The 23,241-nt window shown below is 41.1% G+C and overlaps 1 protein-coding gene across 9 annotated transcripts in view; it reads right to left on the reverse strand.

Annotated features, from left to right (window-relative positions):
• Positions 1–16,756: 16,756 nt before the first annotated feature.
• The window catches only part of LOC109910815 (RNA-binding motif, single-stranded-interacting protein 1-like), a 229,106-nt gene continuing 222,621 nt past the window's right edge, over positions 16,757–23,241 (reverse strand). For all 9 annotated transcript variants that reach the window (XM_048598621.1, XM_048598622.1, XM_048598618.1 and 6 more), the window contains one exon: positions 16,757–19,310. In XM_048598621.1, coding sequence (XP_048454578.1) covers positions 19,300–19,310 — 11 coding nt within the window. In that variant the 3' untranslated portion in view covers positions 16,757–19,299. The remainder of the gene's footprint in view (positions 19,311–23,241) is intronic.

Consider the following 23,241-nt stretch of genomic DNA (forward strand, 5'->3'; position numbering starts at 1 on the left):
GGGAACTTGTTTCCTCAGGTTGGGGAAATTTAGAAAATGAGGGCAGAGGGTTGTGAATCTTTGGACTTCTCCCTTTCAGATGATTCTAGTGCTTCATCATTGAATATATTTAAATCAAAAATTAATGCTTGGTCTGGCAGTGAGTCAACGGATGGGCAAGCAAGTGGGAGAGCACAGCTGAAGTCAAAGTTTAGCAGTGATTGGGTTGAATGGCAGAGTTGGTTCAAGGAGCAATATGGTTTAATGCTCCTCCGAAGACTCATGTTATTAGATTCTTATTTCACAAGGCGGAGTATCATAGCTCAGTCCAAATACACATGGCTAGATATGCACACCTTTCAGCAGAGTTCACACAATAACAATCAGGATTGATAAGTCTAGTTATTCTCTCCCCTAGACCTACTGTTATCAATTGAGCTGTTCCCTGGCTGAGGTTAGTAAACTCAGTACAAAAAGAACTTAAATGTTGTTCTCCATGTTTATTTTTCTAGCTGAGTAGCAAAGAATATCTCTCTCGTGTTCAGAAATGAGACCAACTAAATTACGTTTTGTATACTGTCATCATAGATTTAGCGCAGTTTTTTTTTGCTAACTAAAGAGGATAGAAGCCATTTCTGTTGGTTAAATGTTCAAACTTCAGTCAGGTCTTTTGCATTGTCCATCAAAGTGAGCATGTTACAGGATGAGTAAATGAGAGTCTGTGGTGCTGCATTTTAGAGTCTCCTGGTTTATGCTCATCACTAAAACTCCTTCAACCAACTGGAGGGGTGTCAGAATCAGTTGTGCACGTGCACTTGGCTCATCATGTTCTCCTTAGTGTTGTAGTACAAGTAAACATAGTCTCTGGTTATAATGCACTCAATGTAAGTTTCCCTGACAATATAAAGTGCCATTGGTGCTAAAGTGGTGTATTTATTGTGGTTGTGTCCACCTGAGAGCTTTGGATAGATTCACTGCCAGCACTAGTGGCACTAGTTTAAGTTACTGATACCAAGTGGGGAAGGTTGTCCACATGAAGCCTTGGGAAAAGAGAAGCTCATAGAGTCACTGAGTCATACAGCACCGAAACAAACCCTTCAGTCTTTCTTGTCCATGCCAACCAACTTTCTCCAAATTAAACGTCTCACTTGCCTGCATTTGGCCCATGTCTGTCTATATCTTTCCTATTCATGTACCTATCCAAATGTCTTTTAAATGTCGTAACTGTGCCCGCATCAACCACTCCCTCTGGCAGTTCATTCCACAGATGAGCCACCCTCTGAGTGAAAAAGTTGCACCTCAGATCCTTTTTAAATCTTTCACCTCTCAACTTAAAAATATGTCCCCTAGTTTTGAACTCCCCACCCTAGGGAAAAGACCTTTGCTATTCATCATTTTTATGTGTCCCTCATAATTTTATAAACCTCTATAAAGTCATGTCTCAACCTTCTCCGCTCCAGTAAATAACTCCCAGCCTATCCAGCCGCTCTTATAACTCAAACCCTACAATCGTGGCAACATCCTGGTAAATCTTTTCTGAAGCCTCTCCAATTTAATAATATCCTTCCTATAGCAGGGTGACCAGAACTGTACATAGTACTCCTAAAGTGGCTTCACTAATATCCCGTACAATGTCAACATGATGTCCCAACTCCTATACTCAATGGTCTGAGCAATGAAGGCAATAAACGCCTTTTTAACCACCATGTCTCCGTGACACAATTTTCAAAGAGCTATGGCTTGATAAACATGGTACATTTATTATATTGTACCTAATAGATAGCTGCATTACATCGGAGTTACACGAGAATCTCTTGTGAGGTCTCAGACGAGACATATGTATAAGAATACATTCCTGTTTAGCTACATAGATGTGAGCACTTATAACACTGTACACCTGGTAGGTCTACACATAGAATTGTTCATGGGAATTGATGTCAGTGAATCCCTTTCAAATACTAACAGTCTTATATAACATCTCCCACAAGCTTTTTTGTGGTTATTAAATTCTTCAATAAGTGTAGCAAGTTTATCAAATAGGTTTACCACTTCCTCATCTTTCCCCAAGGCTCTGACTTCATAAATGGGTGATGACTCGGTTGGGTTGGAATTCTGCAGCTTCAGGATGAAACATTTAGGTTCAGTATCTTGCTATCCTGGAACCTTGGTGAATTTTTGATTTCCTGAATGACCCTTGCAATGGACGACATCTAGCGTCAATGTTGCAACTGAATGTTGGTCTCTCTTTGAGGATCTTTAGTTTTCTCAAATTGTGTCAGAGAAGATAGTTGTGGTTCTGAAAGATGTGTTCTTCTCCTTTTGATACTCTAACAGGTTCACTCACAGGTGATCTTTCCTTTCTCAGGCATATTACACCATAAGATTTAGGCCTTTCGGCTCATCTAGTTTGCTCCACCATTCAATCATGGCTGATGTGTTTCCTTTCCCTATTCTTCTGCCCTTTCCTTCTGGTGTTTAATCCCCTTACTAATCAAGAATTTATCTACCTCTGTCTTAAATACATTCAATGACTTGGCCTCTACAGCCTTCCGTGGCAATGAATTCTATGGATTCACCATCCTCTGGCTGAAGAAATTCCTCCTCATCTCAGTTCTAAAGAGTCATTCCTTCACTCTGAGGGTGTGCCCTCAGTTCCTAGTCTCTCCTACTCGTGGCCTCTCAGTACTGAAAGTTTTATTGAGATCCCCTCATCTTTCTAAGCTCTGTCAAGTACAGACACAGAATTCTTAACTGTTCCTAATGCGACAAGTCCTTCATTCCCATGATTATTCTTGTAAACCTTCTTTGGACCTGCTCCAAGGCCAGCACATCCTTCCTTAGATATCGGGCACAAAACTGCTCACAATATTCCAAATGTGGTCCGACCAGAGCCTTATAGAGCCTCAGCAACACATCCCTGCCCTTGTATTCTAGCCCTCTTGAAATAAATGCTGATATTGCATGTGCCTTTCTAATTGCCAACTAAACCTGTATGTTAACCTTAAGAGAATCCTGAATTAGGATTCCTAAGTCACTTTGTGTTTCAGATTTCTGAAGCCTTTCCCCATTTTGAAAATAGTCTATGCCTCTATTCTTCCTACCAAAATGTGTAACCTCAGACTCACACATTATACTCCATCTTTCACTTCTTTGCCCACTTTCCTGGCCCATCCTTCTGCAGTCTCCCTACTTCCTCAACACTACCTGTACCTCTGCCTATCTGTGCCATCTGAAAACTTGGCAACAATGCCCTCAGTTCCTTTGTCCAGATTGTTAATGTATAATGTGAATAAGTGTGGTCCCAACTCTGACCCTTGCAGAACTCCACACGTCACCAGCTGCCATCCTGAACAATACCCTTTTATCCCCAATCTCTGCCTTCTGCCAGTCAACTATTGCTCTCTCCGTGCGAGTAGCTTGCCCCCAAAACTGTTTGGCAGATTCTTGTGTCAAACGCCTTCTAGAAATCCAAATAAATCATGTCCCACTGGCTCACCTTTGGCTAACATGCTCATTACCTCCTCAAAGAATTCAAACGGATCTGTCAGGCATGACCTCTCCTTGATGAGGCTATGCTGACTCAGCCCATATTTTACCATGTACTTCCAAGTACTCCACAATCTCATTCTTAGTAGTGGGCTCTAAAGTCTCATCATTGACTGAGGTCAGGCTAACCAGCCCATAGTACCTATCTTCTGCCTCCCTCCTTTCTTAAACAGAGGTATTACATTAGCCATTTTCCACTCCTTTGGTAACCTCCCTGACTCGAGTGATTCCTGAAAGATCACCACCAATGCCTCCACAGTCTCCTCAGCTATCTTCATCAGAACCCTGGGGGGTAGTCCATCTAGTTTGGCTGATTTATCCACCTTCAGACCTTCCAGATTCCCCAGCATCTTCTCCTTAGCAATGACCATTTCATTCACCTCTGCCTCCTGACTCTCTTGAAATTCTAGTATGCTACTGGTGTCTTCCACAATAAAAATGGATGCAAAGTACCTATTCAGTTCCTCTGCCATTTCTTTGTTCGCCATAACTACTTCTCCAGCCTCATTTTGCAGCAGTTCAATGTCCTCTCTCTTACCTTTTAGATATCTTTAAAAAACTCTGACAATCTTCTTTTATATTACTAGCTAGCTTACCCTCATTTTTCATCTGCTCCCCCTTATTGCTTCTTCTACTTTGGGATGAATTTCTGCTGTGCCTCCCAAATTATTCTCGGAAACTCCTGCCATTGCTGCTTCATTGACTTCCCTGCTTGGCTCTCCTTCCAATCAACTCTGGCCAGCTCCTCCCTCATATCTTTGTACTTGCCTTTACTCAGTTATAAAACCATTACATCTAATTGCAGCTTCTCCCTTTCAAATTCCAGAGTGAATTCTATCATATTATGGTCACTGCCCCCTAGGGGTTCTTTCACCTTGAACTCCCTAATCAAGTCTGCCTCATTACACATCACCAAATCCAGAACTGCCTGTTCCCCAGAGGGCACTACCACAAGCTGCTCCAAAAAAAAATCTCATAGACATTCCATGAATTGCTTTTCTTAGGATCTGCTACCAACACGATTTTCCCAGTCCCTCTGCATATTGAAGTCCCTCGTGATTTTTCTAACAGTGCCTTTCTTACACACCTTTTCCATCTCTTGATTTATTTTCTGCCCACATTCTGACTAATGCTCAGGAACCTGTACATAACTCCCATCACGACTTTTATCCTTTGTGGTTTCTCAACTCTACCCACACAAATTATACACCTTTCAACCTTATTTGCTTCTTGCCATCAATTTCATTTCACTTCTTACTACAAGACAACTCCATTCCCTCTGCCCAAATCCCAATCATTTCAATAGGATACATATAGAGTCGTAGAGTGATAGAGATATACAGCACAAAAACAGACCCTTTGGTCCAACTCGTCTATGCTGACCAGATATCCTAAATTAATCTAGTCCCATTTGCCAGCATTTGGCCCATATCCCTCTAAACCCTTCCTATTCATGTACCCATACAGATGCATTTAAATGTTGTAACTGTACCAGCCTCCACCACTTCCTCTGGCAGCTCATTCCATACATGCACCAACCTCTGTGTGGAAAAGTTGCTCCTTAGGTCTCTTTTAAATCTTTCCCCTCTCATGTTAAACCTATGCCCTCTAGTTTTGGACTCCTCCACTCCAGGGAAAACTCTTTGACTATTTACCCTATCCATGCCTCTCATGATTTTATAAACCTCTGCTAGGTCACCTCTCAGCTTCAGATGCTCCACGGAAAATGACTTCAGCCTACTCAACCTGTCCCTATAGCTCAAACCTAACAACATCCTCGTAAATCTTTTCTGAACCCTTTCAAGTTTCACAACATCCATCCTATAGCAGGGAGACCAGAATTGCATGCAATATGCCAAAGTGGCCTAACCAGTGTCCTGTACAGCTGCAATATTATCTCCCAACTCCTATACTCAGTGCACTGACCAATAAAGGCAAGTATACCAAATGCCTTCTTCATTATCCTATCTACCTGTAACTCTACTTTCAAGGAACTATGAACCTGCACTCCAAGGTCTCTTTGTTTAGCAACATTCCCTAGGGCCTTAGCATTAGCATATGTCCTGCCCTGATATGCCTTTCCAAAATGTAGCACCTCATATTTATCTAAATTAAGCTCCATCTGCCACTCCTTGGCCCATTGGCCCATCTAATCAAGGTCTCATTGTCCTCTGAAGCAACCCTCTTCACTGTCCACTACCCCTCCAATTTTAGTGTCATCTGCAAACTTACTAACCATACCTCCTATCCAAATCATTTATATAAATGACAAAAAGCAGTGGACCCGGCACTGATCCTTGTGGCACACCACTGGTTACAGGCCTCCAGTCTGAAAAACAACACTCCATCACCACCCTCTGTCTTCTACCTTCAAGCCAATTCTGTTTCCAAATGGCTAGTTCTCCCTGTATTCCATGTGATCTAACCTTGCTAAGCAGCCTACCATGAGGAACCTTGTTGAACACCTTACTTAAGTCCATATAGATCATGTCCACTGCTCTGCCCTCATCAGTCATCTATGTTACTTCTTCAAAAGACTCAATAAAGTTAGTTAGACATGATTTCCCACGCACAGAGCCATGTTGACTATGCCAAATCAGTCCTTGACTTTCCAAATACATTTAAATTCTGTCCCTCAGGATTCCCTCATACAACCTGCCCACCACTGACGTCAGGCTCACTGGTCTATAGTTCCCTAGCTTTTCCTTACCACTTTTCTCAAAAAGTGGCACCATGTTAGCTAACTTCCAGTCTTCCGGCATCTCACCTGTGGCTATCAATGATACAAATATCTCAGCAAGGGGCCCCGGAATCACTTCCCTAGCTTCCCACAGAGTTCTAGGATACAGCTAATCAGCTCCCGGGGATTTATCCATCTTTATGCATTTTAAGACATTCAGCACCTTCTCCTCTGTAATACGGACATTTTTCAAGATATCACTATTTATTTTCTCACATTCTCTATTTTCCATATCCTTCTCCCCAATAAACACTGATGCAGAATACTTGTTTATCTCCTGCAGTTCCACACATAGGTGGCCTTACTGATCTCTAAGGGGCCCTATTCTCTCCCTCATTTGCCTTTTGTCCTGAATGTATTTGTAGAATCCCTTTATATTCTCCTTAACCCTATTTGCGAAAGCAATCTTATGTCCCCTTTTTGCCCTCCTGATTTCCTGCTTAAGTATACCCCTACTACATTTATACTCTTCTAGGGATTCACTCAATCTCTGCTGTCTATACTTGATATATGCTTCCTTCTTATTCTTGACTAGAACCTCAATTTCTTTAGTCATCCAGCATTCCCTACACCTATCAGAATTGTCCTTCACCCTAACAGGAACATACTGCCTTTGGACTCTCATTATCTCATTTTTGAAAGCTTCCCATTTTATCCTTCGCTATTTAATTCCCAGTCCTTACAGCCAAGTTTCTATGATGTCGACAACATAGCACCCGACAATTTCAATCTGCACCACAAACTCATTTACCTTGTTTTGTAGATGTTTTGTAGAACTACAACGCCGTCAGTCCTACCCTACTCATAGTTGTCCCCTTAGCTGCAGTGCCTGAAATTAGGTTTCTGACCCTTTCCATAGTCTCTGTCTTATTACTTGTTCTGGAAACTTTAATGACCCCTTCTGAGTCCTTCCCACCTTTGACATGTGTAAAGCCCTTGCGACCACCCAACTTAGCCTTTTCACTAGAATCCTGGTCTCAAATCAGTTCAATTGGAGCCCATCCCAACAGTTCACTCCTGTCCCAATGTTGATGCCAATGTCCCAGAAAATGAAACTCCTCTTTCCCACAACACTCCTTTAGACACATATTTACTTCCCTAATCTTCATACCTCTTTGCCAATTTGCACATGGCTCAGGTAATGATCCAAAGATTACAATGTTTGAGATCCTTTTTTTTTAAATTTTGCCCTTAATTCCTGATATTGCCTAAACAGGACCTTTTGGCTACTCTTGTCTACATGGTCCATCATGGACCACAACAACTGGATCATTTGCCTTCTCCTCTAGTATCTTTTCAAGCCGACTTGAGATATCCTGCACCTTGGCACCAGGCAGGTAACATACCATGCGGGGCTCTTGATGCTGCTCAGAAAGGAAGCTCTCTGTACCCCTCCTTTATAGAAACCCCTACCTCTATGACTTTTCTTTGTGCTCCTCATGCTTGAATGGCTTCCTGTACTGTGGTGCAGTGGTCAGTTTCATCAGCCCTGCAGACCTGTTCCTCATCCATACAGGGATCACTCACCTGAAACTTGTTGGCCAAGGTCAAGTGCTGAGGCACCTCTGATGCTACATTCAGGATCCCTCCACCTACCTCACACATTGTCACACCCTCCTGTCCCTGACCATTGACCAAATTTGTGTGTGACTGCCTGGAACACAGCATCAAGGTAACGCTCCCACTTTCTGAATGTGCTGCAGTGTCTGAAGCTTAGATTTGAGTTCATCAACTCTGAGATGAAGGTCCTCGAGGTGCAGACATGATCAATATGGCTCGCAATGAATTCCACCAGCTCCCAAATCATGCAAGAACAACACATCCATTTCTGCACGACCATTTCTAACATAGATAATTAGGTTTTATTTATAGTTAAAAAATATTTTTCTCGGATAGTCCCTAAACTATCATACTCCTTTCTGAATCTACTGTTGATGCTATTCAGATCTGTACAGTAGCATATCAATGAAACAATAAACGTTGGAGACACCCTTCCCAGACTGCTTCCCTGCGGCGTTGTCTGTGAGCAACAGGTATGTGAAAGTTTCTACCCCACCCCCAAAGCCTCTTCGAAGGCAGCATGCGCTAGTGCAGAGAGTCCAGGTGTATAAGAAGGATCTCACAGGTAGTGCCCTTCTCACCACCCTCTAGACGATGTCTTGGTGCCAGGTGTAAAGTTCTGATGATTAGGCATTTTGCCAAATGTCTTTGATAGTCTGCTGAGGGAACAACTCAACAGGATCCAACCTCTCCTTCTCCCGCAGGATCTCAAAGATGCTACATGCTGACCGCTTCCTGATGGACCTGTGGTCAAAGGTGTTTCTCTTTGCAAATTTGTCCACGAAGACAGGCAACATGGAACAATCCAACAGACTGCTTGACGGTGACACTGATTGTGAGTCCACCCTTCCCAGACATTTCTTTTTATTTCAAAAATATACTTAATTCATAAAATCATCTTTGTATATATACATAGTCACTAAAGCAGTTCGGTTCTGTATAGTAGCATATGAAGAAATAAACAAACTCTATCCAGCAAACAAACAGAGGCATTTCTTACTTGTAACAGATTATATTTACATACATTTGAGGTACCAGCAGGGTCCAGGTACTTTGGCAGACAGATCTCAGACAGTGGTCTTTCCCCACTGCACCTTGGTGGCAGGTGCCCTAAGCCTTAGGGCGTGCCATCGCATGTAGTCCTGGACCTTGGAATGTGCCAGTCTGCAACACTCAGCTGAGGTCAACTCTTTGCACTGAAAGACCAACAAGTTTTGTGCAGACCAAAGAGCATCTTTCACTAGATTGATGGTCTTCCAAGCACAGTCAATGTTTGTCTTGCTGTATGTCCCGGGCAACAGGCCATAGAGCACAGAGTCCTGAATCACGGAGCTGCTCAGGATGAACCTCGACAAAAACCACTGCATCTCTCTCCAGACCTTCTTTGTAAAGGCACAATCTAGAAGGAGATGTGTGACAGTCTCTACCACTATCCCCACCCCCAACCTCTCCAGTAGTTGCTTTGACAGCAGCGTGCGGTGGCACAAAGAGTCCAGGCATACATGAAGGATCTCACAGGTACTGCCCTTCTCACCACCAGCCAAGCAATGCTTTGCGCTTGTTGGAAAGTTCTGGCAATGAGGAATTCTGCCAAATGACTTTGACAGTCTGCTCAGGGAACAACTCGATAGGATGCACCTTCTATTTTTCCTGCTTCACCATGCTGCCGACTGTGAGGACACTGTGCCCAGACTGTCTCTCTGTGCCGCCGACTGTAGGGACATTGTGCCCAGACAGTCTCACTGTGCCGCCGACTGTGAGGACACTGTGCCCAGACAGTCTCAATGTGCCGCCGACTGTGAGGACACTTTGCCCAGACAGTCTCAATGTGCCACCGACTGTGAGGACACTGTGCCCAGACAGTCTCGCTGTGCCGCCGACTGTGAGGACACTGTGCCCAGGCAGTCTCGCTGTGCCGGTGACTGTGAGGACACTGTGCCCGGACAGTCTCACTGTGCTGCCGACTGTGAGGACACTGTGCCCGGACAGTCTCACTGTGATGCCGACTGTGAGGACACTATGTCCGGACTGTCTCTCTGTGCCGCCGACTGTAGGGACATTGTGCCCAGACTGTCTCACTCTCCCGCCAACTGTGAGAACACTGTACCCAGACTGTCTCACTGTGCCGCCAACTGTGAGGACACTGTGCCCAGACTGCTGCAAGACAATGCTGACTGGGAGGCAAGGATATCCAATGTTTAGAATTTGAAGATTCATCCACAATTACACTGCAATTGAACAATTCCTCCAAACCTGTAAAATCAATCTCTCAGTCATGAACAGTTGTCGTACACAAATGGAATTAATCTCAAGTGGTGTGCATTTTCTCTTGGGTTCAGTGAACATTCTTTTGAAACATTTAAAGTCTTTCCTTGATGATTAATTCATGTTGATCACTGGTATTTCACTTCTGAGCTGGTTGAGGTTCTTCATCATACTGTGGGATTTTAAGAGGCAAGAATTCTTTTCTGCTCAAAGTGAGAAGCATTTATTTTTGGTAAAGTGTACCTATTTCATGTAGCATTGATCTCTATATTTTAAGACTGTTTTCAGAGTTCTAAGCGGTGTTCTGCTTGTGTCATGGTGCACTCCATGAGAAAATTATAGTTTCATTCTTTTTCACCTTTGGTGCTTTTATACCTTAAGAAGTTAACAAATGGGGAAAGTTGTTCACAAAGTTTTCAGTAGAAGAGCGGCTTTGTTTTGTTGAATAGTGTATGGTCATTATACCTTTTATTACAGCAAATCACATTACATCTGAGACAGCCTCTTGTGAGATCTCAGGCTTGACTTAAGAGTAAATACATATTCTTGTTCAGCTACAAAGGACATAGTATTTAGTGCACTGTACACCTGTTAGCTATTCCAAAGAACAATCCTTTACAACCCAAGCTTATAATATGACTGTCTCTTATAACACCGAGATCAGCTAAGTCTGATGGAAAATTGAACTTTTGAGTTTGAATATACAGAGCTTTTATTAAAGGTTCTGTGGAGAGAATTTCTTTGACATTCCACTTCCTTAAATTTGGTGTCTCACTGCTTCAGAGGGTCTTGGACCATTGGCAAAGTTGGATCCTTTCTCATCCTTGTCATAGTGGGGTTTTTCAGGAGCAGGTGCAGCATGCCCTGTGGATATATCATTGTAATGTATGGGCAGCAAAAGTTAGAAGAGTGAAACAATTGGATTCTATGAGGGAATTGGTGAGGAGATGTGTATGACTGCACTTCACCAAAGAGGCAAGAAGGAAGCTCTGCATCTAGCACAGGTAAACCTGGAGCCATGTGAATCTGCTCATAGTATTCTGTTTATAGTTCTTAAAGTAACTGTCTGCAACATTTCCAGGGCAGGGTTATTTCAGGAAACAATGGGGCATTTCTAAATATCAGCTCAGATGCAGGAAGGGCACTCATTTGACAGGTGACTAACACAATTTAAAGCAGAGCTAAATATCACAGCAAAGTAGCAGTGAGAGAAGGCCATCTAGTGTTACAGTCAATCCACTCCCTGAACGCATGGATTGTGTGTGAAAGCATGCTGAGCGTCCTACATGTTGATGCCATGCTTTCTGGAAACTCTCTGCATGCAATCTTCTTTAAAATGTAACGTTCTTTGATTTCTGTGTTGAAGTCATATTTGCAGATACCTTCTTGATGACAAAGTTTACCTGCTGTTCCCATGAATAAAGCCTGAACAGCAGTGGAGAAATAGCATAATGAGATACATTATGTAATAGGCTCATCATCAACTGCCCCTCAATTTGAGGATGATTTCCACTCAGGGTTGAGGGCTTCTGCCATGGGTCTTCAAGTGACTAAAACGTCATTTCCTGACCCACAGAACTTTGGGTACAGGAAAGCAGAATGTTTAATTTTCTTTTGTTTTCTGCCCAATCATTAAGACATTGTGACTCAAAGCATGATTCAGCTTGATGAACAAGTTGTCTCCATTTCGATCAAATGGTAGCAAGCTCGTCCCAGGCACAATGCCATTGCTGCTGTGCTTCAATGTGAGTTTCAGAATGACTTTGAAGTGCTTTTTTGTCCTCTAGAATATTGCTCTTTGTGACTTGAGAAAACAGGATCTAGGAAGGGGAGTAGACACATTTTGGCCATTGGGATACACTACCTGGTCCAACAAAGTTGATTCTACAGGTGTTCTGTCCAAAAGCTGAGAAGCTAACTTTAAGAAGGACATCAGCATTTTACACCGGTCCTCCATTAAATCAGGAGGATGTGGCAGAGGCATTGCCTGCGTCATTCATGGAATTTCTCTGGTGCTTTTAAGTGTTGTTGATACATAATCGAGCGCTTACTGAAGTATAGGTATGTGCTGATGTTGAATGCTACGTACAGCAGTACTTTTGTTAACTGGTGGAGTTCTTCCTTGTCAAACACTCACTCTTTCTGACTTGAGGTCATTCCCTCCACCACATTGTGGCCAGTGGTCTCTATTAGGAAACGAAACCCACCCCCAACACACACCAGGCCACCACAAAATTATCACCCACTTAAGGTCATGCCACAGCTGCCATCTGAGATCAATTGTCCATGAGGCTGCCTCCAGACCAGGACCTGACAGAACTGCTTCTCCCAGCCCGAAACGTCAGCTTTCCTACTCCTCTGATGCTGCTTGGCCTGCTGTGTTCATCCAGCTCTACACATTGTTATCTCAGATTCTCCAGCATCTGCAGTTCCTACTATCTCTGAAACCATTTGCACTGGCTTTTCCAACCATTTTTCCCCAACGGTTCTGTTACAGACATTGGAATCACAGCTAACCCTGGCATTAAAATCCCCAGAAAGACGATCTTTTCTTTTGGTATGGCAGAGAGCACTTCATTAAACTCACAATAGAACATTTCCTTAAAACTTCACTGGAGTCAAGGGTCAAGGCATTGGTACCGATAACAGTACTGATAATATTGGATAAGACTGAGCTGTTGGTGAAGCTTCACAAGTCTTTGAAACAATTGGCAGATTCTAGTAAGGCATCCAAGATCTATTCTAATGGCAAAACCAACTCCTGCGCACATAGGGTCATTGTCAGCCTTTTATCCAGAGTAAAAGGTGAATCATCTTGCTTGTTCCTTCTGCTGCACCTCCCCAAGAATCTTGGTCTCACACAGCGTTGTCAATTTAACTCTTGATACTTCATGTGATATAGACGTTGTAGTATTAAAAGGACTTTATTCTTATTGAGAGAATTTGCAAGGATTCTGCAGTTTGCAGAAGCTCCTGTTATATCCTATAGTGTTCTTTTTGTGCAGGGTCTTTGTACATTCTGGGAAATTAGGCTTGGAGGCTGAAATAGAAACAGAAGAGAATTGTGATGATTGTCACATGATCTCTCAGTGACTACAAGAACACTGTGGGTTTCTCTTTGGTTTAACGGAAGTCTTAATTTGTGCATTAACTCCTTGTTATCTTCAAATATGGAGCTAATTCTTCAAAAAAAAAAAACAACTCTCCACCCAGGGCATGACATCAAACTACTTTTTCCAAACTTGTCAATGACAATAACCATCACCTGACTTAACCATCAACAAATTAAAGGCATCCTTTCTTGTATAACTTACACTAGCTGACTCACAAAGCATGACACATGCATTGTATTTCAAAATAATCAACTAAAAAGTGAACAAATGCCAACCTACTCTTCCATGGTGTGTACGACTACAAGGAGATGAAATTTTTTTTGGGAAGTGGCACAAAATATGAGCTACAGAACTGGCAGCCTATTTTACACAGAACGTTTTGGTCCCTTCCTGCTTCCTAACTAGGCATCTGCTTTAGATTGGTTAGATTGGAGTGCAGTAATTTAATACTCCATTGATACCAATTGCTGCATTATTTTGTACACTGACCTTTACAGCCTACATGCAGGGGTTATGGTCCTTGAACTTCTTTCTAGGTGCATACCCATGAATTAAATTCAGGGACAGCCTTTGTGACTGAAATGAGCACCTTCTCACAAACTGCCCCACCATACAACCATAAAAGATGGGAGCTGAAGTAGTCTATTCAGGCCATCAGGTCTGCTCCATCATTCAATGAAAGCAAATTGATCTGATAATTCTCCATTCCACTTTCCAGCTCTTCCCTGGAATCCCTGATTCCCTTAATTTAAAAAAAAAACTGTCCATTTCAGCTTTCAATGAATTTAATGACCCAGCCTCTACAGCCCTCGGCAATAAAGGACTCCACAGGTTCACAACCCTTTGAGAGAAGAAATTCCTCCTCATCTGGTCTTAAATGTGTGACCCCTTGATCTGAGATTTTGGCCTCCGGTTCTTGACCCTGTCACTAGGGGAAACAACTTATCAACATCTATCCTGTCAAACCCCTGAAGAATCTTTTAAGTTTTAACAAAGTCGCTTCTCATTCTTCTAAGCTCCAATGAGCACAGGCCCAATCTACTGAATCTCTCATTTGAGAAATCCTCCAATACCTGGTATCAGCCAAATGAACCTTCTCTTGATTGCCTCCAATATCAGTATATCTTTCCTTAGGTGACAAGGAGCCCAAACTTGTTTGCTGGATTCCAGCTGTATCATTTAGGCTCTGTGAATCACTCAGGTACCACTTTTTCAATTGCATGATCCTTTCTGAACCTCTCAATAAACTGGTGCACAAGGATTGCAATTGAAAGGTTCCTACAGAAGATTATGTGAAATTTGTCATTTCAAATACTTATGTTAAGTACTCAGTGTTTTGGTGCATCTGCTGGACAAGGTGAAAATATGGGTAAGTATTACCCAACTAGGAAGATGAGTTGGTGAAGAGGGAGGAAGCTGATACCTGTGAGCCCGCAGCAGCCACATACATAATTTGTCACTGATTTAATATTGGAACTATGCTCCAACTTTGCTATGTCCGACAGCAACTTCCTATGATTTTCACGTTTTTTTAGTGTGCGAGCTTCTCAGGTCAGGAACGCTTCCTCTGCTGGCCCGTCTCACATGGGAATTGTACAACAGTTTTTCCTATGACAAAATTGTCTGAATTACATCAAAGATAGTAAGAACTGCCGATGTGGGAGTCAGAGATAACACAGTGTAGAGCTGGAGGAACACCGCAGGCCAGGCAGCTTCAGAGGAGTTGGAAAGTTGATGTTTTGGGTCAGGACCCTTCTTCAGAAATGGGGCTAGGTTTTGCAGTGTGGTTATAACTCACTCAGAGATAGTTAGAACAGCCGTTGCTGGAAGGGCTCCATTTCTGAAGAAGGGTCCTGACCTGAAATGTCAACATTCCTGCTCCTCTGATTCTGCCTGGCCTGCTGTGTTCCTCCAGCTCCACACCTTGTTATGTCTGAATTAGGTGAAGGTTAGCAACTGAGGAAATGTGTGCTAGTTTGCACAGGGCACATTAGGTGTGAGATATGGTAATATGAGCCTGGTAAAATGTAGGAAGAGATTTCAGGATTGGGCATGTAAGTAACTGCTGTCTTTGTGTGTTTGTGTAGCTAAACTGCACCTTCTGAAGATTATAACCTGAATGCATTGTGAAGGGTTGTTTGTGTAGTGCCTAGTGTTGAAGCACAAAGAGTGTGCTAGTATCCAAGGAGCCCAAGAAAGAGATAAGAAAAGTGGCCCAGCTGTTATCTTGCCAGAAAGGTATCCGATTCAGAGGCAGTCATATTCCCACGCAATTGCTGACCTTGCTGATGAAAATGGTGGAGGTCAAGGGTTTGACAAGTGTTGTTGATGAATGCTTCATTCTGCAGGTAGCAGAGGCTGGGATACACTAGTGGAAAAATTGGATCTTTAGGCAAATGCTTTTTACCAAAAGGTGGACTGCTTTGTCCTTAGTGGTGTCCAGTTTCTTGACTAAAGTTACAATTACATCCACAAACTGAAGTGGAGAATATCCTTCACAAGTGGAGATAACCCTTCACATTCCTCATAACTTTGCATTATGAGCGGCAGAGGCATTTGTCAAGTCAAGAAGTGAGTCACTCATTGCAGAACACCTGCCTTGCTGATGATAATGCCTTTGAACATTAGGTCATGGACTATTCCATTAACTGAGGAACTGTGAATGGAGCCAAGCATTGTTATAATACATTAAAATAATACACTGAGAAACATCTCAAGTGATATCCTCTGGCACCCGTCTGGTGGCCTGAGAGAATTTGAAAATGAATGTCCACACCCTACCATCTCCTCTTTTGCCCCCACAGCACTCTGGGATACATGCTACCTGGGCCTGAGGAATTATCTACTTTCAAGCCTGCTAATACCTCCTCTCTCTTAATGCTACATTTGTTCAAGTGTATCGCTGACGTCTACACCTACACCATTCTTCACTGTCATGAATACAGGTCCAAACTACTATTTAAATCCTTAGTTATATCTACCTGCTCCACACATACACACACACAGCCACTAAGGTCCCTAAATCAGCCTTCTTTTTCCATGGTAATTCTCCTGTCCCTATGTCCCTAACATACCTATAAAATGTCTTTGGATTTTCCTTAATATTACCTATATATTTTCCTTCTAACTACCCGTGTCACTAATTAAAATACCAGTTTGGAAGCACTACCACCAGGGATCTGTGCAGCAATACAAAGGATCTCACATGGTGTATTAGCCCATTGTATACAGGACATACCTGTATACAAATATTTAGTCAGGCAAATGCCTGAGTTTATACACTTGGTTGCTATTAATGCACGACAAGGTGTACCATTGGTTAAAGTGGTCTACTACCAAATTTTAATTGCTCTGGAGCATATTTTCTTTGTAGATAATTACCAGACAATCCTTGATGATCTTTTTCATACGCTAAATGATTAAATTCCTGTGTGTATATTGTACAGCAAGAAACAGAGGAACATGTGTATAAAGGAACAAACTAGTACACAGCACTAACGTATTAAAAATCCATGATGAATAATAACGAGATTAACACAACTCTAAGATGAAATATTTTCACTTGGTCGTTTTTTATTCAAAAGTTTTCCAAAAGAAAATGAACAGAAATACTAAGGTACCAATCTAAATTAACTTACAGTTCAAAAATGTTTTCTTGGCTTATATCTTAGGACACAAAACTACAGAATGAGTCATTTGGAACCGGACAAATAAGTTACCACTGGCAAGTCTGTGGCACGAGTAAAACAAAAATAAAAAATTAACTCTTGATCATATAGACATCTATGAAAATCTTTTTCAAACAATCTGTACAAAAGGTCTTTTTTCATAAATTAAGATTCTTTATAATTTAATGGCTGTTTACAATGTGATGTTTTAGGTAACTGATTTCTTTTTTTTATGTACAGTAAGTTTTTTTTCCCCCAAATCTTGTCCAGATAATGATTATGGCACGTAGTTCAGATATTACCAGCAGCCAATTCCACACAGTTATATAGACCTCTCAGATTTCAATCTTAAACAATACAAAACAATCCAATATTTGTCTGTAGCTCTGATTCTAGCAATCGTCCAAGTACATTGTAATGCTGTAATCTGCCTGGAACTTTGACACAGCAGAAATATTATAGGGAGTACTGATCAAGTAATACCACAACTACTTGCTTTTTACAAGTTGTACGTGTTGAGAATCTAACAAACACTATTTAACAAAATTATTTTCAGCAGCAAATATTTTGAAACTATGAAATTTACTGATGACAAGAACTTAATACATTGACATATTATAATAAATCTGAAAAATAGCAAAACTCATGAAAAAATAAATTGTTTAGCCCTAGCTCCTGAGCTAGAGTGATTTGGTCTGGTGAGGCAGGCAGGTCCAGCAACCTGACCCAGTAAAACAGAAAACAGAACCTTGAGGTAGATAACTGATCAGACAGCTGACCAGATAAATGCATGGTCTCTTGGAAGACGACCTGTTTTATTTATTTTTAAATACAAACTCATGAATAAATGAAGTGAGCTTTACTAGCTTGACATGAAATAAAACTGATTCTATAAGGCAAAGCTCCAAATAGTTATCAGTGGGATTTCATAGCTTCAAAATCATTCTTATTACTCTAGCACATGTAGTGAAGATGATGGTAACAAAAATTATATAAAGTGTGGCACTGCTTGGATCAAAACCTTCCTTCATGCTTCTTTGTGTCCTTACATTAAAAAAATGCAAATGCATGTAAAAAGGCACATTTAATCACAAACTGGTCCGGCATAAAATAAAGAAGAAATTCTAGGCTGAGAGAAAACGTTTTTTTCCCCCCATTTGACTAGTTGCTAGCTCATAATTCTTTGGTAATATTAACTTTTAAAAGTGCCAAGTTTTTTTTTTAGATATAACTAACAGAGAGCTAGTACCCATTCAAAATTATGCCAATCTCTCAGTTTATTTTCAAATGAACAAAACTGCTTTAGCTTGCATTTTTTTGCTCAAATAGCAACTCATTAGTTTGCTACCTTCTGAGCAATCATAAATCATCTAAGCTTTAGCAACTTTAAAACCAGCTAAAGCAGAAAAAAAAAGAATTCTGTAATGACAGGCGCACCCACTCTTACCCCTTTATCTAATAAGACTACAACATTAACTTACTTTAAGAAAGGTGAAAGTATTTTTTTGTTTTCACTATATATCTTAATTCCTAACTCATTCCTATTATCAGATGAATTTACAGTCCAACCACCTTAAAACATTTCCTTTGTTAAAATTTCCAACTAAGTAAATGTGTTTCACCCAACACATGCTTTGTCCTAAAATTTCTAACTCAATTACTATTTCGCTAAGAATAATAAAAATTATATAAAAAAATTGACAACACATTAAAAAGGTATGATCCACAACCAGTCAAATTAGGACTATCAACTCTATAAAAGTCTATTTCCGCTGATTTACAAGGCATTGCCAAGCCATTTTGTATGGCCAAAGCACTACATCTTATCGAGGTTTTAAAATGCTTCAAAAGCTACTGAAACATGAGATTTAAGGCAAATTGTAGCTTCAGGAAAAATGAAAACATATATCATATCACGCTACCTATAATAAAGTAGGCAAAAGACTCCATAACAATGTAACACTTCACAACAACACTCACACAGCAAGCGTAGTATATCAGTGGAGGGTATCTGGTCTGATTAGAAACTTCAGAAGAAGTCCTGGTATATAATACAGAAGAATTCACACAAGTCATAACAGAAGTCTTTAGTCTACGAAGACTAATCTACCATGCACCTTGAATAATAAAACTCTCTCTAAATCTGTGCATACAGAATGTTTGTTATGGTTTAGACAAATTCTTAAAAATAAGCTTTCTTTCCTTAATAAAATAAACTTATTTCCTGGAGATTTATTTACCCTTGATGAATGTGAGTATTTCTATATACTTCACAGAACTTATACCAAAATAGTCTGTTTCAGTTGATTTTATTACAAATATTTTTTTCAGAACCTGTGCAAAAGGTTAACAATTGCTAAAGCATATTAAATTAGAAGCCATGATTGTTTCAGTCCTTGAATGTCTTCCGCTTAGTGGGGAAGGGTCATTATTGCACATCTGAAATACAAAAATGAGGAAGATAAACTTTTACAAAAAAAAATTATAATTTTTTAAAAAAAAAGACAGATGATTCACAGAACTATTACAGCAACGTTGGCCTGTTGTGACTGCACTGTTCTCCATAATTATATGTTCTTCCTTTTTCAAGTAATGATCTAATTCTCTCCTTGAATACCCTCAATGAATCTACCTCCAACACACTTACAGGCAGCATATTCCAAATATTAAATGTGCCAAAATTATTCTTATTCCTCTATTGCTTCTTTTGCCAATTACCTCAAAATATTTCCTGTATCTCTATTTCCTCTATTCTGGCCAGGCTCCTCATGATTTCAAATACCTGTATTAAATTGACGCTCCAAAGAAAATGGCCCCAACTTTTCACATCTATTTACATAATTTAAGTTTGTAATTCCTGGAACCAATCTCGTGAACACTTTTTGCACTCTCTTGATTACCTTCACATCCTCTTGAAGTGTGGCACTCGGAATTAGATACAGTACTTCAGTTGAGGCCAAATCAATATCTTATAGAAGTTCATCACAACCTTGTTGCTCTTGTGCTCTATGATTCTATTGATAAAACTAGAGTATTATACGCTTGACAACTTGCTCAATCTGCCCTATAACCTTCAATGTCTTATGCACATATAGGCTCAGGTCCCTTTGCTCCTGCACCCACTTCTTCCAAAGATTTCCACAAAAAGATTTTACTTTTTTCCCCAAACTCAGTTGTTTATTTATCCAAATGAATAAAAGAACATTTGGACGCAGGCTGAGAGAAAGAAGAATGAAAATTTTGCATTTTGTATTGCATCTTGCACATCTTTTTGATATTTCCATGTGCTCCATGATCAGTTAATTATTTCTCTATTGTCAGGAGATAGACTAGTCCATTTTCACACAAGGCCCCTATAATCATCAAAATAAATGACCTCCAATGGTTTGCAGGCTGTGTTATCATTACGAGTATAGATTATAATTGTGAGAGAACATGAAAAAACACAGGCATGTGTCTTGTCCTGTGCAAATGTCACCTGAGAAAAACAGGACAGTGTTGTACAACAAACCCGAATGCAAAGAAGAAGTGATGCATCCTGATAACAAAAATGTAATCATTAATGAGGTACGCAACATAACAAAGAAATAAGCCGTATCTGAGAATAACCAGATTATAAAATGGTCTAACATTAACAAATAAGTAAGCAACTTAGTTTCACTGAATGTCAAATTGCGTTTTATGAAGTAATATCAGCGTGTAGGATTGAAATGCACATGAATGTAAATAACTGATTGAAACTACTTTTGTTAAGTGTTATCACTTTGGACACAGAACACTGCTGCACACACATCTGTTCATTCAGACTGTATTTCTCACAAGAGACTGCTGAACTAAGAAAATAAACATTGATGTAGATTTAGGCTTCAGCTTATTATTTAGCTGCATGCATATATTATTTCATGACAGCATGACTGGAATGAATTGGTACTTATTTAGTGTAACATTAACACTTTTTTTGAAACACACACTTATCACTTAACCATGAAGTTGTGCCTTTTTTCTGTTATAGTAGGAACTGCAGATGCTGGAGAATTTTCTGTTGAGTTAATAGAACTCAGCTATGTGTCAATTTTGGTGAGTTTCATGGAAGATTTTTCTGTGTGACCTAGTGAGATTTTTCACATTTGGAAACTCACTTCATTGGCTATGCAGTACACATGTGACATTCCCCTCATCCTATCTTAATTCTTCTGTCAGAGACAGAAGCACTTGCCACTACCACAACTTCCCATGATTCCTAGTACCAGCACCAGTTTTAAAGCTCAGGCATGTATCAGGACAAGCACTGTTAGCCAGGAATTGCCCTTCACTGTACAAATAACAAGTGTGGAACCAAGAACAAATGCTGCTCAGGACATTTAGTGTATTGGCTGACACTTCATTGGTAATACAACTGCATATTCATAAATGTATTGCTATTTCGGAAAGAAAAAACTTTGCAGCTTTACCGTATTTAGCCTCAATCCATCCCAGAACCCTGTCTAATGCAGTCCTACTTTCTCCTCAATGCCAGTGTAGCCTAACATCTTCATATTGTTCAGTGTGGGACTATCACACACTGGAAAGTCTTCAAAGGGTTGAAAACATTCACTTTCATTCAGCATTTGCCTGGTGGACACACAGAGACTGCTTGTCTTTCAAGTAGTAACAAATTTACAGACAATGAAATGATAACTGCACCCTGCTCTCATTAACTAGAATCAAACAGTCCAAAAATATGCAGGTTAGGTGGATTGGCCATGGGAAATGCAGGTTTACAGGCTGGGGGTGGGGGAGGGTCTGGCTGGGATGCCCTTCAGAGGGTTGGTGTGGACTCGATGAGCTGAAGGCCTGCTTCCACGCTGTAGGCATTCTAGTAAGTCCTGTCTGGCTCGTTATGCCTGATGCTCAGAATTCTATCTTGCAGAAGATGATGTTCTTCCTGTTCGTTGTCCTCATTTTCCTCCTCAGAAGGGCTGCTGCTGCTCTTCCAACTCTTCGGAGTCTATCACATCCCCTCTATGCCTGCTTCAGGTGGGCAGAACACACAATACTAGGATTATTGACATACTTTGCCTGGAGTGCATTGCCAGGCCTCCTCTCCCTCCAACTGATCCTAACACAAACGATCAAGTATTGTGTTCTGTGATGGCACTGGTTGAAGAGAAGGCAGCAGTGCAGCTACACTCAGCCTTAGTCAGGGAGTTGTGAATGGAGTTACCAGCCATGATCATGGAGGATGGCCCTCGTCTCCCAGCAGCCATCCTTGTAAAGCATCCAGGCCATGAGACAAAGCACGAACACGGGAGTTCTCAAAAATAAAGGCATCATGGTTGCTCCCAGGGTAGTTGGTGCAGATTTCTAAGATATAGTATCAATGATCACAGATGACTTGATGAAGTCAGTCGTGTTATGATTTGGTGCTCACAATCCAATGTCTGTAGCACTGTGCCCCTAGGGGAAGCCAGCTCTCTTGGCAAAGTCTAGGCTGTAGCGCTGACCTCCTCAGAGGGAAACAGGATGAAATTGTAATCTGTCACAAAATATATTGGTAACAGCCTTGATACATTTGTGAATCGAGGATTGAGAGATCCCACACAGGTTCCCAGTGGCTCCTCAGAGGCAGCTAGTCACATAAAAGTTTAGTGCAGCTGTCACCCTTTCACAGCCACCAGGATAGGATGGCCACTCAATCCTTAATGTTATAGGTCCTGCTCCAGCTTTTGGGCTTAGATCTGTGACAGTGTCCTGAAATAAATATCTTCAAACTGTAATAAGCAACGGTATGGTCAAGTTTGCTTGTGACCACGATTTGTATTCCACATGGTTGGTCACAGCATACATTTCACATGCAGAGTGCTATAATTACAGATAACTTTAACTTGTACTGTGAAAGTGCCTGATTAATGCAATTGTGCCTTGACCAGCCTCACATCACTTACAAGTAGAGCCCAATTGCTAAGATAGAAAAAAAAACTTATTGTGCCCATTCTAAGTGTTGTCATGGCCATTTCCAGTGAGTGTTTACGAGTTGCATGAATGTCTAAGGCAATGAGGACTTGCTGGCTCAGCCTGGATATCAGCCCCCCATCCCGTCCGAAGCTCCATGTTCCTTTCTTTCTGCATTGTCTCAAGTCCATCAGTTCTGAGCTTCCAAACAGTCCCACACACCTCAATGAACTACGACTTCATCCCCCAACATTACTAACTGAGCCCTAGCCAGCTTAGTCATGCCAACCATCATGCTACACTGTCCTCCCATCCAGCTAGAGTAGCTGTGACTGTTGATGATACCACCCCTCCTCCCACAGTAACTCACGTACTTCTACGGTTTCTCCCTCCCCATTAAACGTTGAGATCCTCCCCACCTTTCACAAGTGTTGTCCCC

Source organism: Rhincodon typus, chromosome 7 (assembly GCF_021869965.1).
Source record: "Rhincodon typus isolate 14 chromosome 7, sRhiTyp1.1, whole genome shotgun sequence".
NCBI lineage: Eukaryota > Metazoa > Chordata > Chondrichthyes > Orectolobiformes > Rhincodontidae > Rhincodon > Rhincodon typus.